General features: G+C 43.2%; 1 protein-coding gene across 1 annotated transcript in view; it reads left to right on the top strand.

Annotated features, from left to right (window-relative positions):
* The first annotated feature begins 300 nt into the window (after window positions 1-300).
* Window positions 301-18728, top strand: part of ANGPT4 (angiopoietin 4) — a 63966-nt gene continuing 45538 nt past the window's right edge. Inside the window, exon 1 of the mRNA XM_072631692.1 lies at window positions 301-974. Within this exon, the coding sequence (XP_072487793.1) occupies window positions 675-974 (300 nt within the window). The 5' untranslated portion in view covers window positions 301-674. The remainder of the gene's footprint in view (window positions 975-18728) is intronic.

The raw sequence follows: 18728 nt of genomic DNA, 5'->3' as shown, positions 1-18728 counted from the left end.
AGTGAGGTTGGGGGGGAAGGAGGGAGGGGAGGGGCAGGGAGGTTGAAATTTGAGCTCTGAGCTCTGGGAGTGGAGTTGGGGGAAAGAAAAGAGAGATTTGGGGTTGGTGTTTGTGAATTTTTTTTCTTGCTGGGATGCGGCGTTGGGGGAGGCTGCTAGACAGTTAAGAGGACTTATAGGGGCGGAGAAGAGAGGAAGAGACTGCAGAGCAAGGGAATGAGGGAGGAAGGAAGGGGAAGATGAGGAAAGAATAGAGGTGAAGGGAGGGTGGGGGGAAGAGGGGGAGTGTGGAGGGGAGAGGAAGCAGCTTCGGTATTTAGAGCGAATATAAATAGCCTAGCTGTGTGGTTCCCAACCACAGCCTCCCTGAACATTTCAGCGGGCAGGGCTCCTCAGCTGTCTGTCTGTCTGTCTGTCTGTCTGTCTCCTCATTCTGACCAGGGACAGAAGACAGCAGCCTGGCCAAGGGCAGAGGAGACCCAAGAAAGGTTTTTAACTGTGCCACCTCCCTAACACATACATACCTCTACATACATAAATACACACCTACTCATACATATATACACACAAACACATATATCAATACACACACACACACACACACACACACACACACACACACACACACACACACACACACACACTCCACAACCTGGGAGGCCCTGAACCAAATCATGAAGACCAGCACCTTCTTCCTAGTCCTAACCACTGTGGCCACAGTGAGCACCCAGCGGAGGAGGGCCGAGGGCAGTGCCCATCGCCGGTCCCACCGGGTCCAGCACGGTCAGTGCAGCTACACATTTGTTCTGCCGGAACCTGAGCCATGCCCATCAGGGCCAGAGGCCTTTGGCAGCAGTGCCAATACCCTACAGCGGGACTCCCCAGCAGAAGCACTTCGGGGGAATGATTGGTCAGTCCAGAGGGTGCAACAGTTAGAGCGCGTTCTGGAGAACAACACCCAGTGGCTACTGAAGGTGAGTTGGGGGAAGGGCAGGGAGGGGGAGCCTGCTTGGAGGAGGGGGGGGGGGCACTGTGGCCCCTCGAGGACTTGGAGCTGGACTGGGAAGTTTTAGGGCCCTTGGAAATTTAGATTCTCCTTCTACAGTCAATAATGGATAAAAAAATCAGACAAGAGCAAAGGGGAAAGAATAATCCGTAGTCATCAAATGTCAGTGATGGAAGGGTCCTTAGGAGAGTCAGTTTGGTGCAGTGGAAAGGAGACCTGGGTCCATTTGGGTCCCCATGCTCCTGCTTCCTAACTTTGGGCAAGTCCTTTCCCCTCTTGGAGCCTGAGATGCTCTTTGCAAAATCAGAATTTGGAAGGAAGGGGAGAGACATGACAGCTCCCAGAAAGTATGTGGAGGCCTGTCATATAGAAGATTCAGCTTAATCTGCTAAGTTCCAGAAAGGAACTATGAGATCAAAGGGTGGAAGCTCCAGAGGCACAAATTTTGGTTTAATATAAGAAAATGCCTTCTAACCATTAGAGCTGTCTAGAAGTAGAAGGGGGGGGGGGGGGGGAAGAGAGAGAGAAGGGAGGAGGAGGGGAGGGCAGGAAGTGAAGGGTATCCAATCATTGGAGGTCTTCCAGCAGAGGATCCAGGTCCACGTGTCCAGGAATTCTTGCTCAGGTATAGGGTAGACAAGACAGTATCTGAATTCCTTCTAACTTTGCGATTCTGTGATCCAGGGATTCAGAGTTTCTGTGATTCTTAAAGTGCCTAATGATTCCCATCGTACCAACTTCCCTGGGTGATGAGGAGAGCTTTGTAAACGTGAAAGCAGTAGAACCGTGAGCTATTGTTGGCATTACTGCTATTGACATAAAGCATAGCATTAGCGCTATCAGAGACCTTATAGGGTATCTTGTCCAAACCCTTGTTTTACAGATGAGACTTGTCGAACCCAGAGGGCAGTGACTTGTTTAAAGTCACATGGGGAGTCGGTGGCAGAGCTGAAGCTAGAAACCAGTTCTCATGTCCCAGCTTGGGGCACTTTCTACTACATCCTGATCAAATAGGATCATTTAGATGTTTATTTTCTTCAATATAGTCCCCAAGGTTTATTTACAACACTTCACTACAACCCTGTGAGATACAGTAATTCTAGGATTATTAACCCTGTTTTACAGATTTATAGCAATGGGATTTTTGTCATTTTGTTATTCAGTTTAATACAATAAACATTTATTAAGTACCTGCTATGTAGTAGGTCCTGTTTTCAGTGTTGGGAATACAGAGCTAGATGAGATACAGGCCCTGCTATAGCCAATAGAGTGCCAAGTTCTTGAGCCAGGAAGACCTGGGTTCCAATCCTACTTCTGGACCTGGACAACTAACTCCTTTAACCTCTCTGAACCTTAATTTCTTCACCAATAAAAGCAGGGGGGAAGGATGTTTAGACTAGATTGCCTCCAAGTTCTCTTTCAGCTCCAAACTTATGATTCCTATAATCCAATTAGGGGAAGATTTAATACACAAATAAATAATACAAGGGGGGAGAGAGATAAGTGCAGAGAAGAGAGCCAAGGAATCTGCTCTGTGGAATTTGAGACAGGAAAAACTCTGGAGTAAGGTAGGAGGATTAGGGAAGACTTCATAGAGGAAGTCACACATGAGTTGGGTCTCAAAAAAAAAATGGAGGGAAACATAAGGTTATAATCACTTGTCTATAAATGAGGCTCTGGGAGGGGCAGGGGTCTGGTGGGGACCAGAAACCTAGATTCTTCCTACATATTCATTGCAGAGATAGCACGGTATCTCACCTCTGCTACTTATGGCTATGTGGTCATTGATAAGTCCCCTGTCCTCTCTTCACCTCAATCTCTTCATTGCAAAATGAGGTTAACCCTTTTAGTGCCTGCTTCACAGAACTGTTGTGAGACTCTGGTAAGATTGCATATGTGTGATCTTGAAGGCTTTATAGCTACTACATCAAAGCCTCCACTTACCTATTCAAAGACCAGTTATTAAGTATTGAACATATTCAGGACACTGTGCTTAGCAGCAGAGAAGTTAAAAAAAATCATCAGAGAAGTGGCCCATGGACCTTCCAATATAACCACGGGGCATAGGACACAAACACAAATATACAAGATTGTACAGTGATTCTGACATAGAATATCATAAGAGAGATTCAAAGAGGCCTTTAGGATGGAAAGATCATTTCTGATTGATTAAGGATGGAGTGAAAGGAGAAAATTTCAAGAAGCAGAGATGGAGGTAGAGAGGAAATAAGAAGTAAAAAGACATTTTAGGCATAAGAAACTGATTGAACAAAAAGGAGGGGGTGGGAAAGTGAGGATATAGAAAATGACTTTGAGTGGTTCATGGTGGGGAGGAATAAGAGGTGAAGCATGAAAAGTATCTCAGAATCCCAACTGCATCTTAGCATTAGAAGGTGCTTAGAAGCCACCTAGTCCAAATGACACCTATAAACATCCCCAAAGAGACCTTTTCTTGAAAACCTCCAATGATGGGGAGCTCACTACCTTATTCAATAGCTTGTTTCACTTTCAGATAGCTCTAGTTTCACAGGATAGCCCTTCAAATACTTGAAGACTCCTATCCTGCACCCACCACCACTACCAGCACCAAGTGTCCTCTATCCCAGGTTAAACATTCCCTCCTACTTTAGCCATTTTTCACATGATAGGACATACTATAAATGAATAATTAGTTGGACCTAGAATTGAACATGAGTAGAAGCAAGGACAGATTGCCTCTGGGAAATTGCGGAATTCTTTTAATTACCTCTAAGCTTCTCCCTGAAACAAGGTCCACCTTTGGAATAATGTTATTCTTTTGGTGCTGTCTTATGGCTACAACTCAAGGGGCATTGCAATATCCAAACAATTAAAGCTTTGGTTGACCCATAGGACAATGGATAAGCAAATGACGGATGTGAGTAGGCCATGACACATTACAAATGAGGCATATGAACGAGAATCAATATAGAGAACGCCATCAGAAAAATGTAGGAGACGGACTCCAGAGGACACTTCTATTCCCAGCTCAGTTTACCACAATCCATCTGCTCTGTTGGCATATTAACTGCGTCATGAGAAAATGAGGAAGGTGCAAAATGTGTGGGATGGACAGTAGAGGTGAACTGATGAAAGGAAGTGGATAAAAGTTGCCCAGGATGGACAGACATAAACAGGATGTGATCTGTGAGACCCTTGAAAACAGGAACATTTTCTGCTTTTCTTTGTATCATCCATGTTTAGCATAGTACCTGGAACATAGCCTCAGTTGTTTCAGTCACGTATGACTCTTCATGATCCCATTTGGCAAAGATACTGAAGTGGTTTGCCATTTCTTTCTGCAGCCCATTTTATAAAGGAAGCTGAGGCAAACTGGGTTAAGTGACTTTCCCAGGATCAACCAGCTAGTAAATGTCTGAGGCTATATTTGAACTCAGGAAGATGAGTCTTCCTGACTTCAGGACTAGTACTCTATCCACTGCCCCACCTAATTATCCCCAGAATATAGTAGGTACTGAATAAGTTCTTGTTTACAGGATGACTGAGGAAATACCTACATTGATGAGATCATCAGATATTTTGAGTGTATTACATCTTTCTCATTCCAGGACAAGAATCTATTATTTCAGAATTTTACTCAGTGGTATAGAAATCCAAGGGGCAACTAAGTGGTGCAGTGGATAGAATGCTAGGCCTGGAGTCAGAAGGATTCATCTTCCTGAGTTCAAATCTGACCTTAAACACTTACCAGCTGGGCAAGTCATTTTGCTCTCAGTTTGTCTCAGTTTCCACATCTATAAAATAGGCCAGAAAAGGAAATGGCGAACCCCTCCAATATCTTTGCCAAGAAAACCCCAAATGAGGTTGTGAAGAGTCAGACGCAACTCAACACAAAAATCCAGTCTGCTCTGATCTCTTCTTAGCCAGCTGTTTGTGATCTAAATCTGCCTTTATCTTCTAAAACCTTTGCCTTCCAATGGGGTATAGAAATCTATTTTGCCCTTCAGGAAAACAGAAGGGAGGAGAATGGAAGAAGGGGGAATAATAGAAGGGAGGACAGATGAGAGGAAGGGGTGGATGGGGTGCATGCTGTCCTGGGGTGGGGATGGGGAAAGATGGGGAGAAATTTTTGAATTCAAATTCTTATGAAAGTGAATGTTGAGAACTGAAAAATAAATATATTATATATATTTTTAAAATAAACAAATAAAACCTTTTCCTTCAATCTGCTGAAGTGATGAAAAATGCTTGCTATGTACCTTAGGTCTTCAGTTCCTTGCTAACAACTGCATAATCCTTAGCTATGCTTTCTGGATTCCTTCTAACAGTATCATTTGTCCTCCTGTGAATAGTGAGGTGTCAGGTGATACCATGAGTCATTAATTGTTAATGTCAGGTAGTAAAACACCAGATTGTTAAGATTCCAAACAACTGGCGTTTACACTTGAATTTTACTCAGAAGACAAAAGGGAGTCACTGATGATTCTTTTTTTTAAAGCAAGAGGGACCTGGACAGGTGTATGTATGAATATGGACAATGATTCTAGCAGTAGCATGGTCTGGTTTGGAAGGTATGCCAAGTGAAGGTGGGAGGGGGGAACCTCTTCAAATGGTATTCCAACAGTTCTAGTGGACAGTAAGAAGACCTGCATGAGAGGGGGCAGAAGGGGAGATATGGTAATGGGAATATAGAATAAGGAGCAAATGAGAATAGTTGTGGTGGTAGAATCGGTAGGAATGTGGGACCATTTTGGATACAACAGGTATCAGAAGGATCAAAGTTAAGCTCAAAGTGACAAACATGGGAATATATGTGATGGATGGTGGCATCACAGAAACATATAAGTCAGAGGGGAAAGTGTCTTCAGTGTCATAAGGATTTAATAAACTTCTTTGAATTAAATTGAATTTGCAGAATGATGTTGTGTTTTAGGCATTTTCCTAAAGAAAATAGTGTGGTATAGTAGAAAAAGAACTGAAGTTTGAGTCACATGACCTGAGTTCAAATCCTGCCTCTACTACTTTCATAGCACCTATTTGACCCTGGGCAAGTCATTAACCCATTAACCTCTCTGAGTCTCAGTTTCCTCATATGTCAAATGAGGGGGTTTGACTAGATGGCCTCTAAAGTCTGTTTCAACTCTAACTTTTGACCTCAAGACTATTGAAGAGCCTAGTCAAATGCCCTGAAATCTTGGTTGGAAGAGGAGAGGAGTGAACGCAGCTTCAGCTCTTGTTGTGTGTGGTAAGAAATAGCACCTCCAGGTTTCCGTGGATGTTTTCTTATGGATAGGGGGACCACCTTTGACCCTCTTGATTCCCTCTTTCTTCCCAAATACTTTCTCATCTCTGGGTTTTTTTAAAAATTGATTTTATTCTGACTTAAGAAATGAAAAAAGTATTTCCATAACACAGTAGAATTAAAAAAAAGATGACTGCTGTGTATAACTTGCTTTTCCTTTTAAATATATGATGAAGTTATCATGTAACTTTTTCCCTTTCTTCCCTTTCCCCATCCCCACCCTAGAGATGGCTACCATTAGACACAAAATATGTATATACATATAAAATCATTTTATACATCTATTTATCACTTCTTTCTCTGAATGCACAGAAAGGAAGTAAGCATCTTCTTTCATAGGTCCTTCGTAGTTGAAGTGAATTTTGAGGGTTTCATTACATTGTTTGCCCTTAATTCTCTTGTATCTGCCTGACCATTCCTTCTCAGCATCCTCTGAATTTTCTTCACCATGAATGTCCTTCAAGGCTTTATCCTTGGCCATCGTCTATTTTCCCCCCTATACTATCTCACTTGGTGATCTCATTATCTCTCCTGGGTTCAACTATCATCTCTATGAAGATGATTCCCAGATCTATACACACAGCCCTAGTCTCTTTCCTGAACTCCAGACCCAAATCACAAACTGCCCTTTGGATATTTCAAAATAGATTTTCTGTTGTTTAATGCCACATCCCAAATCACCACACGATCTGGTCTATTATGATGTCTCTCCCTACCCACTCCAACACACACCACCCTCCCACCCCAGTCCTGCACAAATAATCTCTCTCTCTCTCTCTCGTTAAACTCCAGTGACTCTCTATTACATCCAGAATCAAATATAAATCCCTCTCTGACATTCAGAACTCTTCACCACTTGACTCCTCCTACCTTTCCACTCCTTTAGCATTTTACTCCCCTCCACACCCTCTATAATGCAGCCATACTGGTCTATCTGCTATTTCTTACACATCCAATGCTCCGTGTCTCTGTGATTTTGCACTGGCCTAGAAATTTTTCCCTCTTCTCTTAAATAGAATCCTTGGTTTCCCTCAAAACTTCATGCACCACCTCTTACAAAAGTCTAGTTTCCCCCTGCAAGCAGCTGGCTCCCTCTGCTCTAAGGTTACCTTGAATCTACTTTGTATGTATTGTATAGTGTTGTCATTCAGTCATGTCTGACTCTTTGTGACCCTATGGACCACAGCATGCCAGGACTTTCTGTCTTCTACTATCTCCCAAAGTCTGTCCAAGTTCACGTTTGTGGGGCTATTTGTTGCTCTCCACTTTTCCCCAGTTATATGTTGGACACCTTCCAACCTGAAGGGCTCCTCTTCCAATATTATCCCTTTTAGCATTTTCATACTGTCCACAGAGGTCTTCTTGGCAAAGATACTGGAGTGGTTTGTCATTTCCTTCTCTAGTGGATCAATTACCTTTTGTCAGAACTCTCCACTATGACTTGTCCGTCTGGCATAACCCTACAGGACATAGCTCATAGTTTCATTGAGCTACATAAGGGGAGGAAATGCTCAGAAATAGAAGTTAGGATTCTTGTTCAGCCACCATGAGAATATGCAGACTTTTCATCACTTTTTATTTCTTGCTCTCTAGAGCTAACATTTATATAACATGTTCAGGTTTATTAATATCTCCTTTTATTCTCACAACTTTGGGAGGTAAGCACTATTATTATCCCCATTTTTGTATTTAAGAAAACAGAAATAGAAAGAGATTAAGTGACTTTCCTGAGGTCACACAACTAGGTAGTATCTGAAATCAGATTTGAACTCAGAGCTTCATGTCTCCAGATCAGCACTCTACCCATTGTGCTACTCAAATGCCTCAATGAGCCTACCTCTTTTTCTGGTCATAAATCTCTCTGATAATGTCCTTTCTGCCCCTTCTCCCATGCAATGGAGCCCTGGTAACATTTTGTAGTGTCCCTGACACCCATCCCATACACTGCCCTTTGGATGACCCACAGCTCCAATCCTTTGGAGACCATAGTACTCTATGACTTGCAGCCTTGCAGCAGCCTTAGAAGAATGTTGATGTTAAAAAGATGACTCTTTGTTTTAGGGAAAAGCTTGGGGTCATTACAAGCACTGCACAATTTCCCAAAAGCAATTGAGCCTGCTCTCCTTCCAGAATCCCAGAATTTGAGAGTTGGAAGGGACTTGAGCAGCCATCTACTCCGACTCATATATAATTCTATTTATTAAATCTTATTGAGTTCCAGACCTGATTTGTTCTCCATCTGCTTTGTCCAAAATATGCGCACTGATAGACCAACTCTCTGCCCATCTAGCTTCATATTCTAATGTGGTATCCAAGACTCTTTGATATAGTTCCCTTTTCTATTCTACCAAGACCCATGCTACTGTTCAAGTAACTGTCTATTCAGATCCATGACTCATGAACCAACATCAATGAATCCTTTCTCAGATCCAACCAGATAACCATGAATCCAAAGCAAGTATGGAATAACTAGACAAAAAAGGCAACTGAATGAGCTGGTATGAGCCTCATATACATTACCAGATAACTGTTGTAGTCATAGGTACCATGCCAGGACTGCTGATCTCAGCTTCCAGACACCGTGCTGTCTCCCAGACACAGTGGGAGGAAGATACATCAGTCGCTCCCAGAAAGCTACGAGGCACACTCAACACAGCTCTATATGGAACTATTGGCTTCTCTGACTAGAAGCCAATCAGTGAAACCCCATACAGGCCCTGAGAGCTCTGTTTCTCAGTATAGTGGCTTATAGCTGACACAACTATTGTTTTTTTCCTGACTCTAACTAACTCCCATTCTTAACTAGTACCTTCTCCTTCATAAGACTTTCTGCCCTATCTCTTATCATCACATCCATCTAACATTACTAAAAGAGGAGGAAATGCTCAGGAATAAAAGTTAGGATTCTCTCTTTTTCTAATTTGGACCAGGGAGGGCCCTGAAAAATCAACATTGTTAAAGTCCTTACTATATTCCAGGCATTGTGCTAAGCCATGGGGATACAAAGAAAGACCAAAAAAAAAAAAAAGGCCAATCCCTGCCTTCAAGGACCTTATATTCTAATGGGAGAGACAACATATAAACAACAAGGTACATATGAGATATATCCAGGGGAGATGGAAGGGATTTTGAAGGGGTAAGGGGGGAAGGCATCAGCAGCTGGAAAGAGTAGGAGCAGGGTCAAGGAAATGAAAGGTTCAATTTGAGTTTATAGGAGCAGAGCATTCCAGGCACTGGAGGACTGCCAATGTTAATCAAAGGGCCCCCTTGTCCCACCTTGGTTCAGGGTGCTTAGGGAAGGGACAGCCCTGAGGCTGAGCCTTGATTAAGTCAGCCCAGATCTGCTGAGTGAGCTCGTGGACCTCTTCAGAGACTAGATCTCCAGAATAGGACACACAAGTCCCAGGAGACTGACTTTGAAACATCCACTCTGGAACAGTCTATCTCTGAAATATCTCTGTACCATATTCCTTGGAATTTTCCCCACAGGCTCTACAGTCAGGGTTATCTGAGTCCAGAATCTCTGCTTGCTAAGATCCTATTAATGAGGGTGACTATACAGGCTAGGGGTTGCTAGGTGGCACAGTGGATAGAATGCCAGGCCTGGTGTCAGGAAGACCTAAGTTCAAATCCAACCTCAGACTCTTATTCTGGGCAAGTCACTAAATCCGTTTGCCTCAGTTTCCTCATATGTAAAAATTAGCTAGAGAAGGAAATAGCAAACCACTCCAGTATCTTTGCAAAGAAAACCTCAACTGGGGTCATGAAGAGTTGGACATGACTGAAATGATTAAGCAACAACAGAATTCTTTCCCTGGGTGGAAGATTACACTAGATCCAAGACGTCAAACTCATGGCCCAAGTTGCTGCAAAGTACCCTAATGCAGACACAACGAGATTAAAATGTAATTGGGAAATGTTAAAATAAACAAAAGTACAGTACAACATAGATAATGTTAATTTGTGGTTTTCTAAGTCAATACGAGGCATGCAAGGATCTGTTTCCATTTGAGTTTGACTCCATAGGACTAGATGACCTTTTTGCTCCCTTCCAGTTCTGACATTGTGGGCCCGATGTCTCCCAAGCACTCTAGGCCCACTTCCCATCAGCAGTGATGACCACCCCCTACCCAAAACATCACCAGCTTCTTGCTTCTTCAGCCAAATCTCAAACTCTCAAGGAGGAACCGCATGGTAGAACTTAGAGTCAAACCCAGGTTTCTTGGCCTCAAGCCTGGAATTCTTTCCACCACATTGCCCCCAGCTGTTCAGGAGCCTCTCCCAGGCTTCTCCCTCAAGTCCTTCTCTCTCTACCCAAACCTTAGTTTAGAACAAATCTGAAAAATGTATTCCTGCTAAAATGTATATAGTTCATAAGACTGTATTCCCCAGGGGGTTTATGTCCTAATGCAAGAGATTCTGGCATACAAGTTACACAATGGTGTAACTTGAGTCATCAGCAACAAGCTAGTAAATATCATTAAATTATTTTTTCCTTCATTGAGTAGTATATTTATTTTTTACAATTATATTGAAAGCTTTCATTTTGTATCACTGATATATCTCAACATAGCCCTTACATCTCCCCTTTCAGAAAGTCATCCCTTATAACAAAGAGTAAAAAAGAGAAGTCAACAAGTATTTATTAAGTACCTACTATGTGCCAGCACTATACTAAGTGCTGGGGATACAAAGAAATGCACTTCAAGGTGCTCACAGTCCAATGAGGAGACAACATACAAGTACCCATGTCCACATGAGCATATGCAGGATAAATGGAAGGTGATCTCAGAGGGAAAGCTCTAACATTCAGGGTGACTTAGAAAGAGTGCTTGCAGAAGGTGAGATTTTAAGTCAGACTTCAAGGAAGCAAGGGGGGAAAATAGTTCAGAAAGACCAACTAATACATGAAAATAATCTGTCAGGTGTATTCTGTACCCAGAGTCTCCTACCTCTGCAGAGAAAGAAGAGAGATGCCTTAAGAGGTATATTTAATAATACTCAATGACATTAGAGCTTTAAAGGACCTTAGAGATTATCCAGCTCCCCCCCCCACCTCATATTACAGATGAGGAAACTGAGGGACAGGGCAGGAAGGAGGGGCTTACCCCAGGATCACACAGGTAGAAAGGATGGGAACAAGATTTTAAACCTCGTTCTTCTAACTTCTGAATGTTTTCCCCAATACCATGACAGAAGACCTTCCCAAGGCCCCTCAAGCCCCTCCACCTTCAGTGGACACTATTGTTTCTACGCTGGGTCTGTCAGATCCTTTGCTATTCAGGACTTTAGAGGAAAGATGAGGGAGGTGGGGGCAAGGACAGGCCATTTGGGGGTGACTCCTCTCAGGCTTGGGGTTACCCAAGACTGTGAGTTAGCAGAAGTTCCCAGTCAGTCCTCAGCTCCACAGCAGCATCCTTCCTTCACTGCATTTGGAAAATGAAAAGCTTCAGGGCATGGCATAGGGGCCACTTTATTTTTAGTATAATTCACAGCAGATTCTGTTGGACATTTTATCCTTCAGCCCTTACACACCTCCCCCCCAACCCCAGCCCCCTACTCTGTTTGCAGCCCTGAATGCTTCAGCAAGGACAGCCAAATTTGGGGATGACATTTTAATGGCCCCATTCTCATTGTACTAAAATTTTGGGAGATCCCCTTGGGAAACCAGAGCTTTCTGTACAGAACTGGAGGCCAAGAACTGGCCCAGTTCCAGTTCTGTGACCAGTCTCCTTCAAGATCAGGAATGAAATCACAACTCCCTGAAGATCACCCTTGCTCCCTCTGGGACATGAGACCTAGCCTCGAGAGGTCTTAATTGGAGGCGACTCTCAACTCACATTTTAATTCTTCCCTGTGCCTGGGCCTGGGTGCTCCTACAGGAGACAGTGTGGAAGAGTGGAGAGGCAAGCACTTAAAGTCAAAATGCCTCCATTCTGGTCCTGGTTCTGCAACGGACCTGTTGTATGACCTTTACCAAATCACTTGTCTCTCAGTTTCCTCATCTGCAAAATGGTCTCTAAGACCTGTATCTCCAAACTCCTATATTCTAATAATATGAGACCACCCCAATTGTTATTCCTTTGAATGCAAGTGCTGGTAGAGATCTCATCCAAAAGGATCCCATGAATCTGAACATGAGCTGTAACTAGGACAAGGCACTTCAAGCTTTGCCTTATGGTGCTGAATTTAAATGGCACTAACAGAACTTTTAGGATTGAGATCATATGGTAACAATGGAACTTGGTATCTAGTTAGGATAATTAGTTAAAAGAAGAAGCCACAATGAGTTCCAATCCTGCTCTGCTTTCCACCATCCTAATTCCACCCCAAAGTCTCCTTAGCAGTTGAGACAATGTCCTAAGAGGGTCTCTCCAATTCAGAATAGCACCCCAACTAGGCCCTCTTTCCTTCAGGTGAGGAGGGTGTATCTTATGTCACTTGTCCTAGGCAAAAAAAAAAAAAAATTCCTAGTAACTACTCTGGCCTTGGCAAATAATAGCTAATATTTGTATAGGTTTTAAGGTTTTCAAAGTGCTTTTACTCCTTTGATCCTCATAACAGCCTTGGGGGGTATGTGCTAATAGTAGTAGTAGTAGTAGTAGTAGTAGTAGTAGTAGTAGTAGTAGTAGTAGTAGTAGTAGTAGTAGTAGTAGTAGTAGTTCCATTATACAGATGAGGAAACTGAAACTGAAAGAGGTTAGGGATTTGCCCAGGATCACATAGTTATTAAGTGTCTGGGGCAAGAGGGGAACTCAAATCTTCCTAACTCCAAATCCAATATTGTGCTAAAAACCACAACGTATAGGCCAAGAGTCATGAAACATGGGATAGAATCTTAGTCCAATCACTGACTTTTTGGGTTGGTTTGTGGAAGTTCCCCTCTCTTTTTTCTAATTTCCCTAGGATACTGAAAGTTCCCTGACCACAGTCTTGATTTTTATCTGTACCTACAGAACCTAGGATGGAGCTACTCTCACATCTCACCAGTTTCCCTGGTGGAGACTGACTCCATTTTCCCTTTAATAAAATTTTCCTGATTTTCTGGGAAGGTGAGGGTGGTGATGCTTAAATTTGGGCAGAAATGGAAGATTTCATAGAATTATGGAGAATGGTCGAGTTGAGAGAGGTCTTACAACCTTAAAGACCATGGAATACAAAGTGGCAGAGCTTATCTACAGTTGTTATGGTGGTCCACAAGGTCATAGGATTGTATAGTCAGATTATAGAGTTCAATTGCCTCATTTTCCCAGAGAGGGGGACTCGCCTAAGGTGACACAGCTCATTAGTATCAGAAGACAGTTATTGACCTAACAGAGCATTGGAATTCTGCTAAGAATATTAGGTGAGCAGGGCTTGTATGTCATTGCATGAGTCTCTATAAATCACAAAGTTATTTCTTAAGTGATCAGTCACTTCTCCAAAAATTGACTTTCTTGATGTCTTTTATCTTTGGCTCCTCCTCCTTGTAACCCCAGTTACCCTAGGATCATCTAAGGTGATAAAGCCCAGTAAAGGAAGGCAGGAGTAGAAAGGAAAATTAAATAACCAGAATCACCAGAAAGAAGAGGATGGGGACATAGGACTGGGAGCCAAGTAGCTTATATTCCAGGAACAGCTCTGCTAATAATTTGCTGTGTGGTCTTGAGCAAGGCAATTTCCATCTCTGGACATCAGTTTCCCCATCAATAAAATGAAATGGATTAGATGACCCCATTCCCAAATGTTATTTCCCGGACATTCTAATTTCTCTGATCCCTTCCAGCTGAAGCAACAACATTCTGAGATCTATGAACCTCTATCTGGCCCCCTTCTGGCCCACCATGTAGAGATTGTGACCTGAGATCCCAAACTAATCCTCACAGATGGAGCCCAGATTGGCCATAGTCCTGGCCAAATACAAAGTCTCCAAGCCTTGGACGGTAGAGTTAGGCTTTTTGTCATTACTATTAATCCCTCTTCCCCCCAGAAAGATAGCCTTTTATTTCTTGTGCTTCTTCTAGCAAAAGAAAAAAAGAAGAAAGAAAAATCCTTCATTCCAGACTCAAGGCTTGATAAAAGCATACAAGATACTAGAGTTGGGAATTACAGTTGTCCAGGACAGATGCAGAATTCAGCTTGGAACTGAGACCTACTGAGCCTCAAGCACCTGACTTTAGACCCGGTCCTTTTCTCCCACTGTTTCCAAATCTGCTTTCTCTTTTCAAGGTCTAACTTGTTTTGCTCTTGGTCCTGACTCTTGCTTTCCTAGTTTGCAAGCAGGAGGGGTCCCCAGCCTCCATGGAACTAATTCACTTTTCTTTAACTCTGTCTTCTACTCCCAGTTCTACTCAGATATCTAGATAGTGCCCCCCCACTTAGATCTGTTAATGATTGAGATGTAGAGCCTTTTCTCTTCCTCTCAAAGACTCCGCTGGAAATATTCCTCCTATAGGATCATGGGATGGCCAAACTAGAAATAATCTTAGAGATTCCAATCCAACCCCCCATTTTTATAGATGAGGAAACTGAACTCTAGAGAAGGGGAAGTACTTATGCAAAGTCAAAGAAAGTTAGTAGTGGAATAGAACCTAGTTTTATTTTTGAATTTTTTCATTAACAAAAATTCCTCCTACCTCCTCCCATTGAAATTAAAAAAAAAAAACCAACCTTGTAACAAATACGCAGAATCAAGCAAAACAAACTCCTACGTTGCTTATGTCCAAAAATGTGTGTCTCATTCCGCATCGAGTCCATCATTCTGACCAACGCAATGAACAGTTGAGATTCCAGAGGACTGATCAGAGTTCTTAAGTCTTTCAAGTTTGTCTTCACAGTGATCATGTATGTAATTGTCATCTGGATTGTGCTAACTTCACTCTGCATCAGTTTTATTTCCCAAAAGAGATTAAAGAGGAAAAAGAGCCCACGTGTACAAAAATATTTCACTTGCTGTTCTTTCCACCCTCTCTTCCCTCTCTTCATTTCCTTCTTTTTCCTCCACCTTAACTGCCTCCTAGTTTCTTCCTTCTCCTCCTCTTCCTCTTTCACCTCCCTCTTCTCCTCCTTGGCTTCCTCCCCGTTATCCCTCTCTGTAACACAGGGATGTTGCCTCTTGGCTCAGTGATTCATGTCTGGCTCCCAGGTCTCAACGCTATGCATCGGCCTTTGGGATGTCTTGCCATTAACGTTGGGTAAGATGCTACAGCAGGTCAGGAGCCAGTCTGTTCAGCCAGGGCAGCTTGAGACCTCCAACTTAATTCAACTTAGTATTCTCATTACTCAGATAAATGAGACAATATGATACATAAAAGAGTACAGTAAACGCAGAGCATAGTGATAAAGTGATGGAGAGCACAGTGATACAGAAATGGTGAATGAGCACATAGTAGGAGCTTCGTAAATATTTATTCCCTCCTTCCTTCCCTACTGAGAGAATGGGTCCCTTCCTGCAGGCACCAGCTTCCACGGGCAACTCAGTCCTTTGAGATTCCCCAAGCCATCAAATGCAATTCTACCCTCTCAGCAAAACCGTGCCCTACCTACCCAGAGCCCAAACACTGAGTCATCCACTGGACACACAAACCCACCTCATTCTTGCCAGTTCAAAACTTTCCCCTACAACCCACCCACTCAGCTTTGTGACCTTGGGAAAGTCACTTGCATGTTCTGAGTTTGTGTTTACTCTTCTGTCAAATGGAAGTAATATCCCTGGCCCTATCTCCCTCATGGAAATTGTGTGATATTAGATGAGAAAACACTTTGAAAAGTCTAAACTACAGTAGAAATTCAAGGTATTGCTACTGTTATCACTAAATACAAAGGCATTCATGTATGTGAACTGCACACACATACATATGTGTATATATATATATATATATGATCAATTAATTTCTTATTGTATATATTGATCACTTACTAGGCAGTTAAGTGGCATAATGGATAAAGCACCAGGCCTGGAGGTCAAATCTGCCCCTGGACACTTACTAGCTGTGTGACTCTGGGCAAGTCACTTGACTTTTGTCTGCCTTAGCTTCCTCCTCTGTGAAATGAGGATAATCATAGTGTCTACCTCTCAGGGTTGTGAGGAGATAATATTTGCAAAGTGCTTTGTAAATATTAGCTGTTATCACTTCTCAGCCCTTAGCTAAAGGATACAAGTCACAGGACCTTGGGTTAGTCACTGACCTCAGGGCTGAGTTTGAACTTCTGTAAAGTGATTCATTTGGACTAGGTGATCCCTGAGGTTACTTCCTCCGACATTCTAGGATTCTAAAAGAAACTATAAATGTCCTCAAGAAACTCACAGCCCAGTTTGGGGGACAGGGCTTATTCTCATAGAAGATCTAGCAAACAATTGAAGATAGGTTGTGATTAAGTGCTAAGCGGTGGTTCAGATGATGAGGAGAGATCAAGGGAGGCAGGGGTGATGGGGGAACGCTTCATGGAAAAGGCTGTGCTTCCTGAGTCCTCTCTCTTTCCCTGCTCCTTCTCTGATGTTCAGCTTTCCATCACATGTTGTAAGCTACTTGAGGGCAGGGGCTGCCTTTCTTTTTGCTTATATTTATATTTCCAGCTAGTAGAGTACAGGCCTACAGAAGGCGCTTAATAAGTGCTTATTGACTTGGCTTGACTTGACTTAGCTTCAAACTGACTCCTCTGGCTTCCTGGTTCAGTAGCAATCGTAACAGCTGATATCATGGGGAGTTTAAAGTTTTGCACACCGTTGCCACAGATCATCTGATTTGATCCTCACAACACCACTGTGAGGGTGGTGGCTATTGTTGCTCCCATTTCACAGATAAGGAACCTAAAGCTCAGAGAAATTAAGTGACATGTTTATAGCCACACAGTAAATGTCAGAAGCTGGATTCCAGGGCAAGCCGTCCGGGGTTTGAGAGCATTTCCGCTCCTTCCTATTCATTTCTCTGGTTAACTTTCCCTCTCACTCAACCCTAACTATCAAGAACATCTTTGATGTTAAAGCTTGAAGGAAGCTTGTGGAAACCACGTACTGTAACCTCACAGTCAATGAGGTGGAGCAGTGGATAGATAGCTCGAGGGGCCTGGAATGAGGAAAGCCTGAGTTCAAATTCTTCCTCAGATACTTGCCAGCAGTGTAACCCTGGGTCAGTCAGTTCACGTCTGACTGCCTCAATTTCCTCAACTATAAAATGGAGATGGCAATGACATCTACCTCCAGGGTTGTTGTGATGAACAAATGAGATGATATTCATCAAGCACTTAGCACAAAACCTAGCACATAGTAGACATTTAATAAATTCTGCATTACAGAGGAGAAAACCGAGGCTTCCAATATGGGAAATGAGCTGCCCAAACCCAGGTCTCCTTATGTGAGTCCCATAGAGGCCTCTTTTGCTTTTGTCTTTGTATACCCAGAGTTTAACATGATTGCTGGAACATAACTAAGTGCTTAAATGCTTGTTATTAACTGACTGATTTCATACCTCCACACCTTGGCTCATGCCATTCCTATTGCATCTCTGTCTCCCTTACCCACCATCTTGCTTTCTTCATTTCTTCTCCGGCTTCCATCCTCCCTCTCCCCATGCCAGGTGGTGGCAGTTATGCTGAGAAGGGGAGAAGGCAGGAGACAAGCCAAGAAAGGGGAGTTTTCACCAGGGTACTTCACTGAGCTCCTGCCTTAGCATAGGAGACAATTGACCATCCATCTGCAGTTGACTGAGAGAGTCCCAAAGCCTTCCATCTATGTGCAAATCTAACCAGGATGAGAATAGCAAACAGTAGTTCTTGAGTCTTGAAACCCTTGTAGGGTAGATGGGGAAGCACTTGGGGTCTGCTCCAAAGTCCCCTCAGAGGTCTGACCCAGGGTATTGCCAGTCTTCTTGAAGTCCAGAGAGGTCTCTCCTTTACCCCCTAACTCAGTTCTCCCCTGTTGTCTAGCCAAACAAAAACCAAGTTTCCTGTGACTGAACATGGCGTCTCAGGAAAGATTCCCTTAATTTCATAATTGACTCTTCTCTTAGGTTGTTGCTTATTTGTGGGAGGAGGTACCCCTAGAAGACAGCTACAGCCCCAGCTTGATTTTCAGAGAGGCAGAAAAAGCACCCCCCCCCCCCCCCAATTGCCTGCAGATTCCAGAGCATTGCTCTAACAGGGCAGGGGGCACCGGACAGTCAGCCCCATGGCTTGCTCAGTCAGCTTCACCCAGAAGGATGGATTTATTTGCTTAAGTGGCTGGAACCAGGAAGTCTCCCAGGGAGTGAAGCCGAATATTTCTGCAGTTCAGCTCCTCCAGGCTAGGAGCCAGATACCGGCCCAGCTGAGGCCTGGATTTAAAGAGATTGTTCAGGAACGTGCTCCAGGGTCAGTCCCAGAATTCCCTCTCTGAGAAGGCACTAAAGGATGGTTTGGGGGAGGCAGTGGTCTGTCCCCTCAATTTTTTCTTAAAAGATCCTAGCTCATGATTGTATAGTTCAT

This window comes from Notamacropus eugenii, chromosome 1 (genome assembly GCF_028372415.1).
Source record: "Notamacropus eugenii isolate mMacEug1 chromosome 1, mMacEug1.pri_v2, whole genome shotgun sequence".
In the NCBI taxonomy this organism is placed as follows: domain Eukaryota; kingdom Metazoa; phylum Chordata; class Mammalia; order Diprotodontia; family Macropodidae; genus Notamacropus; species Notamacropus eugenii.
This window is presented reverse-complemented; position numbering and strand designations above follow the sequence as displayed.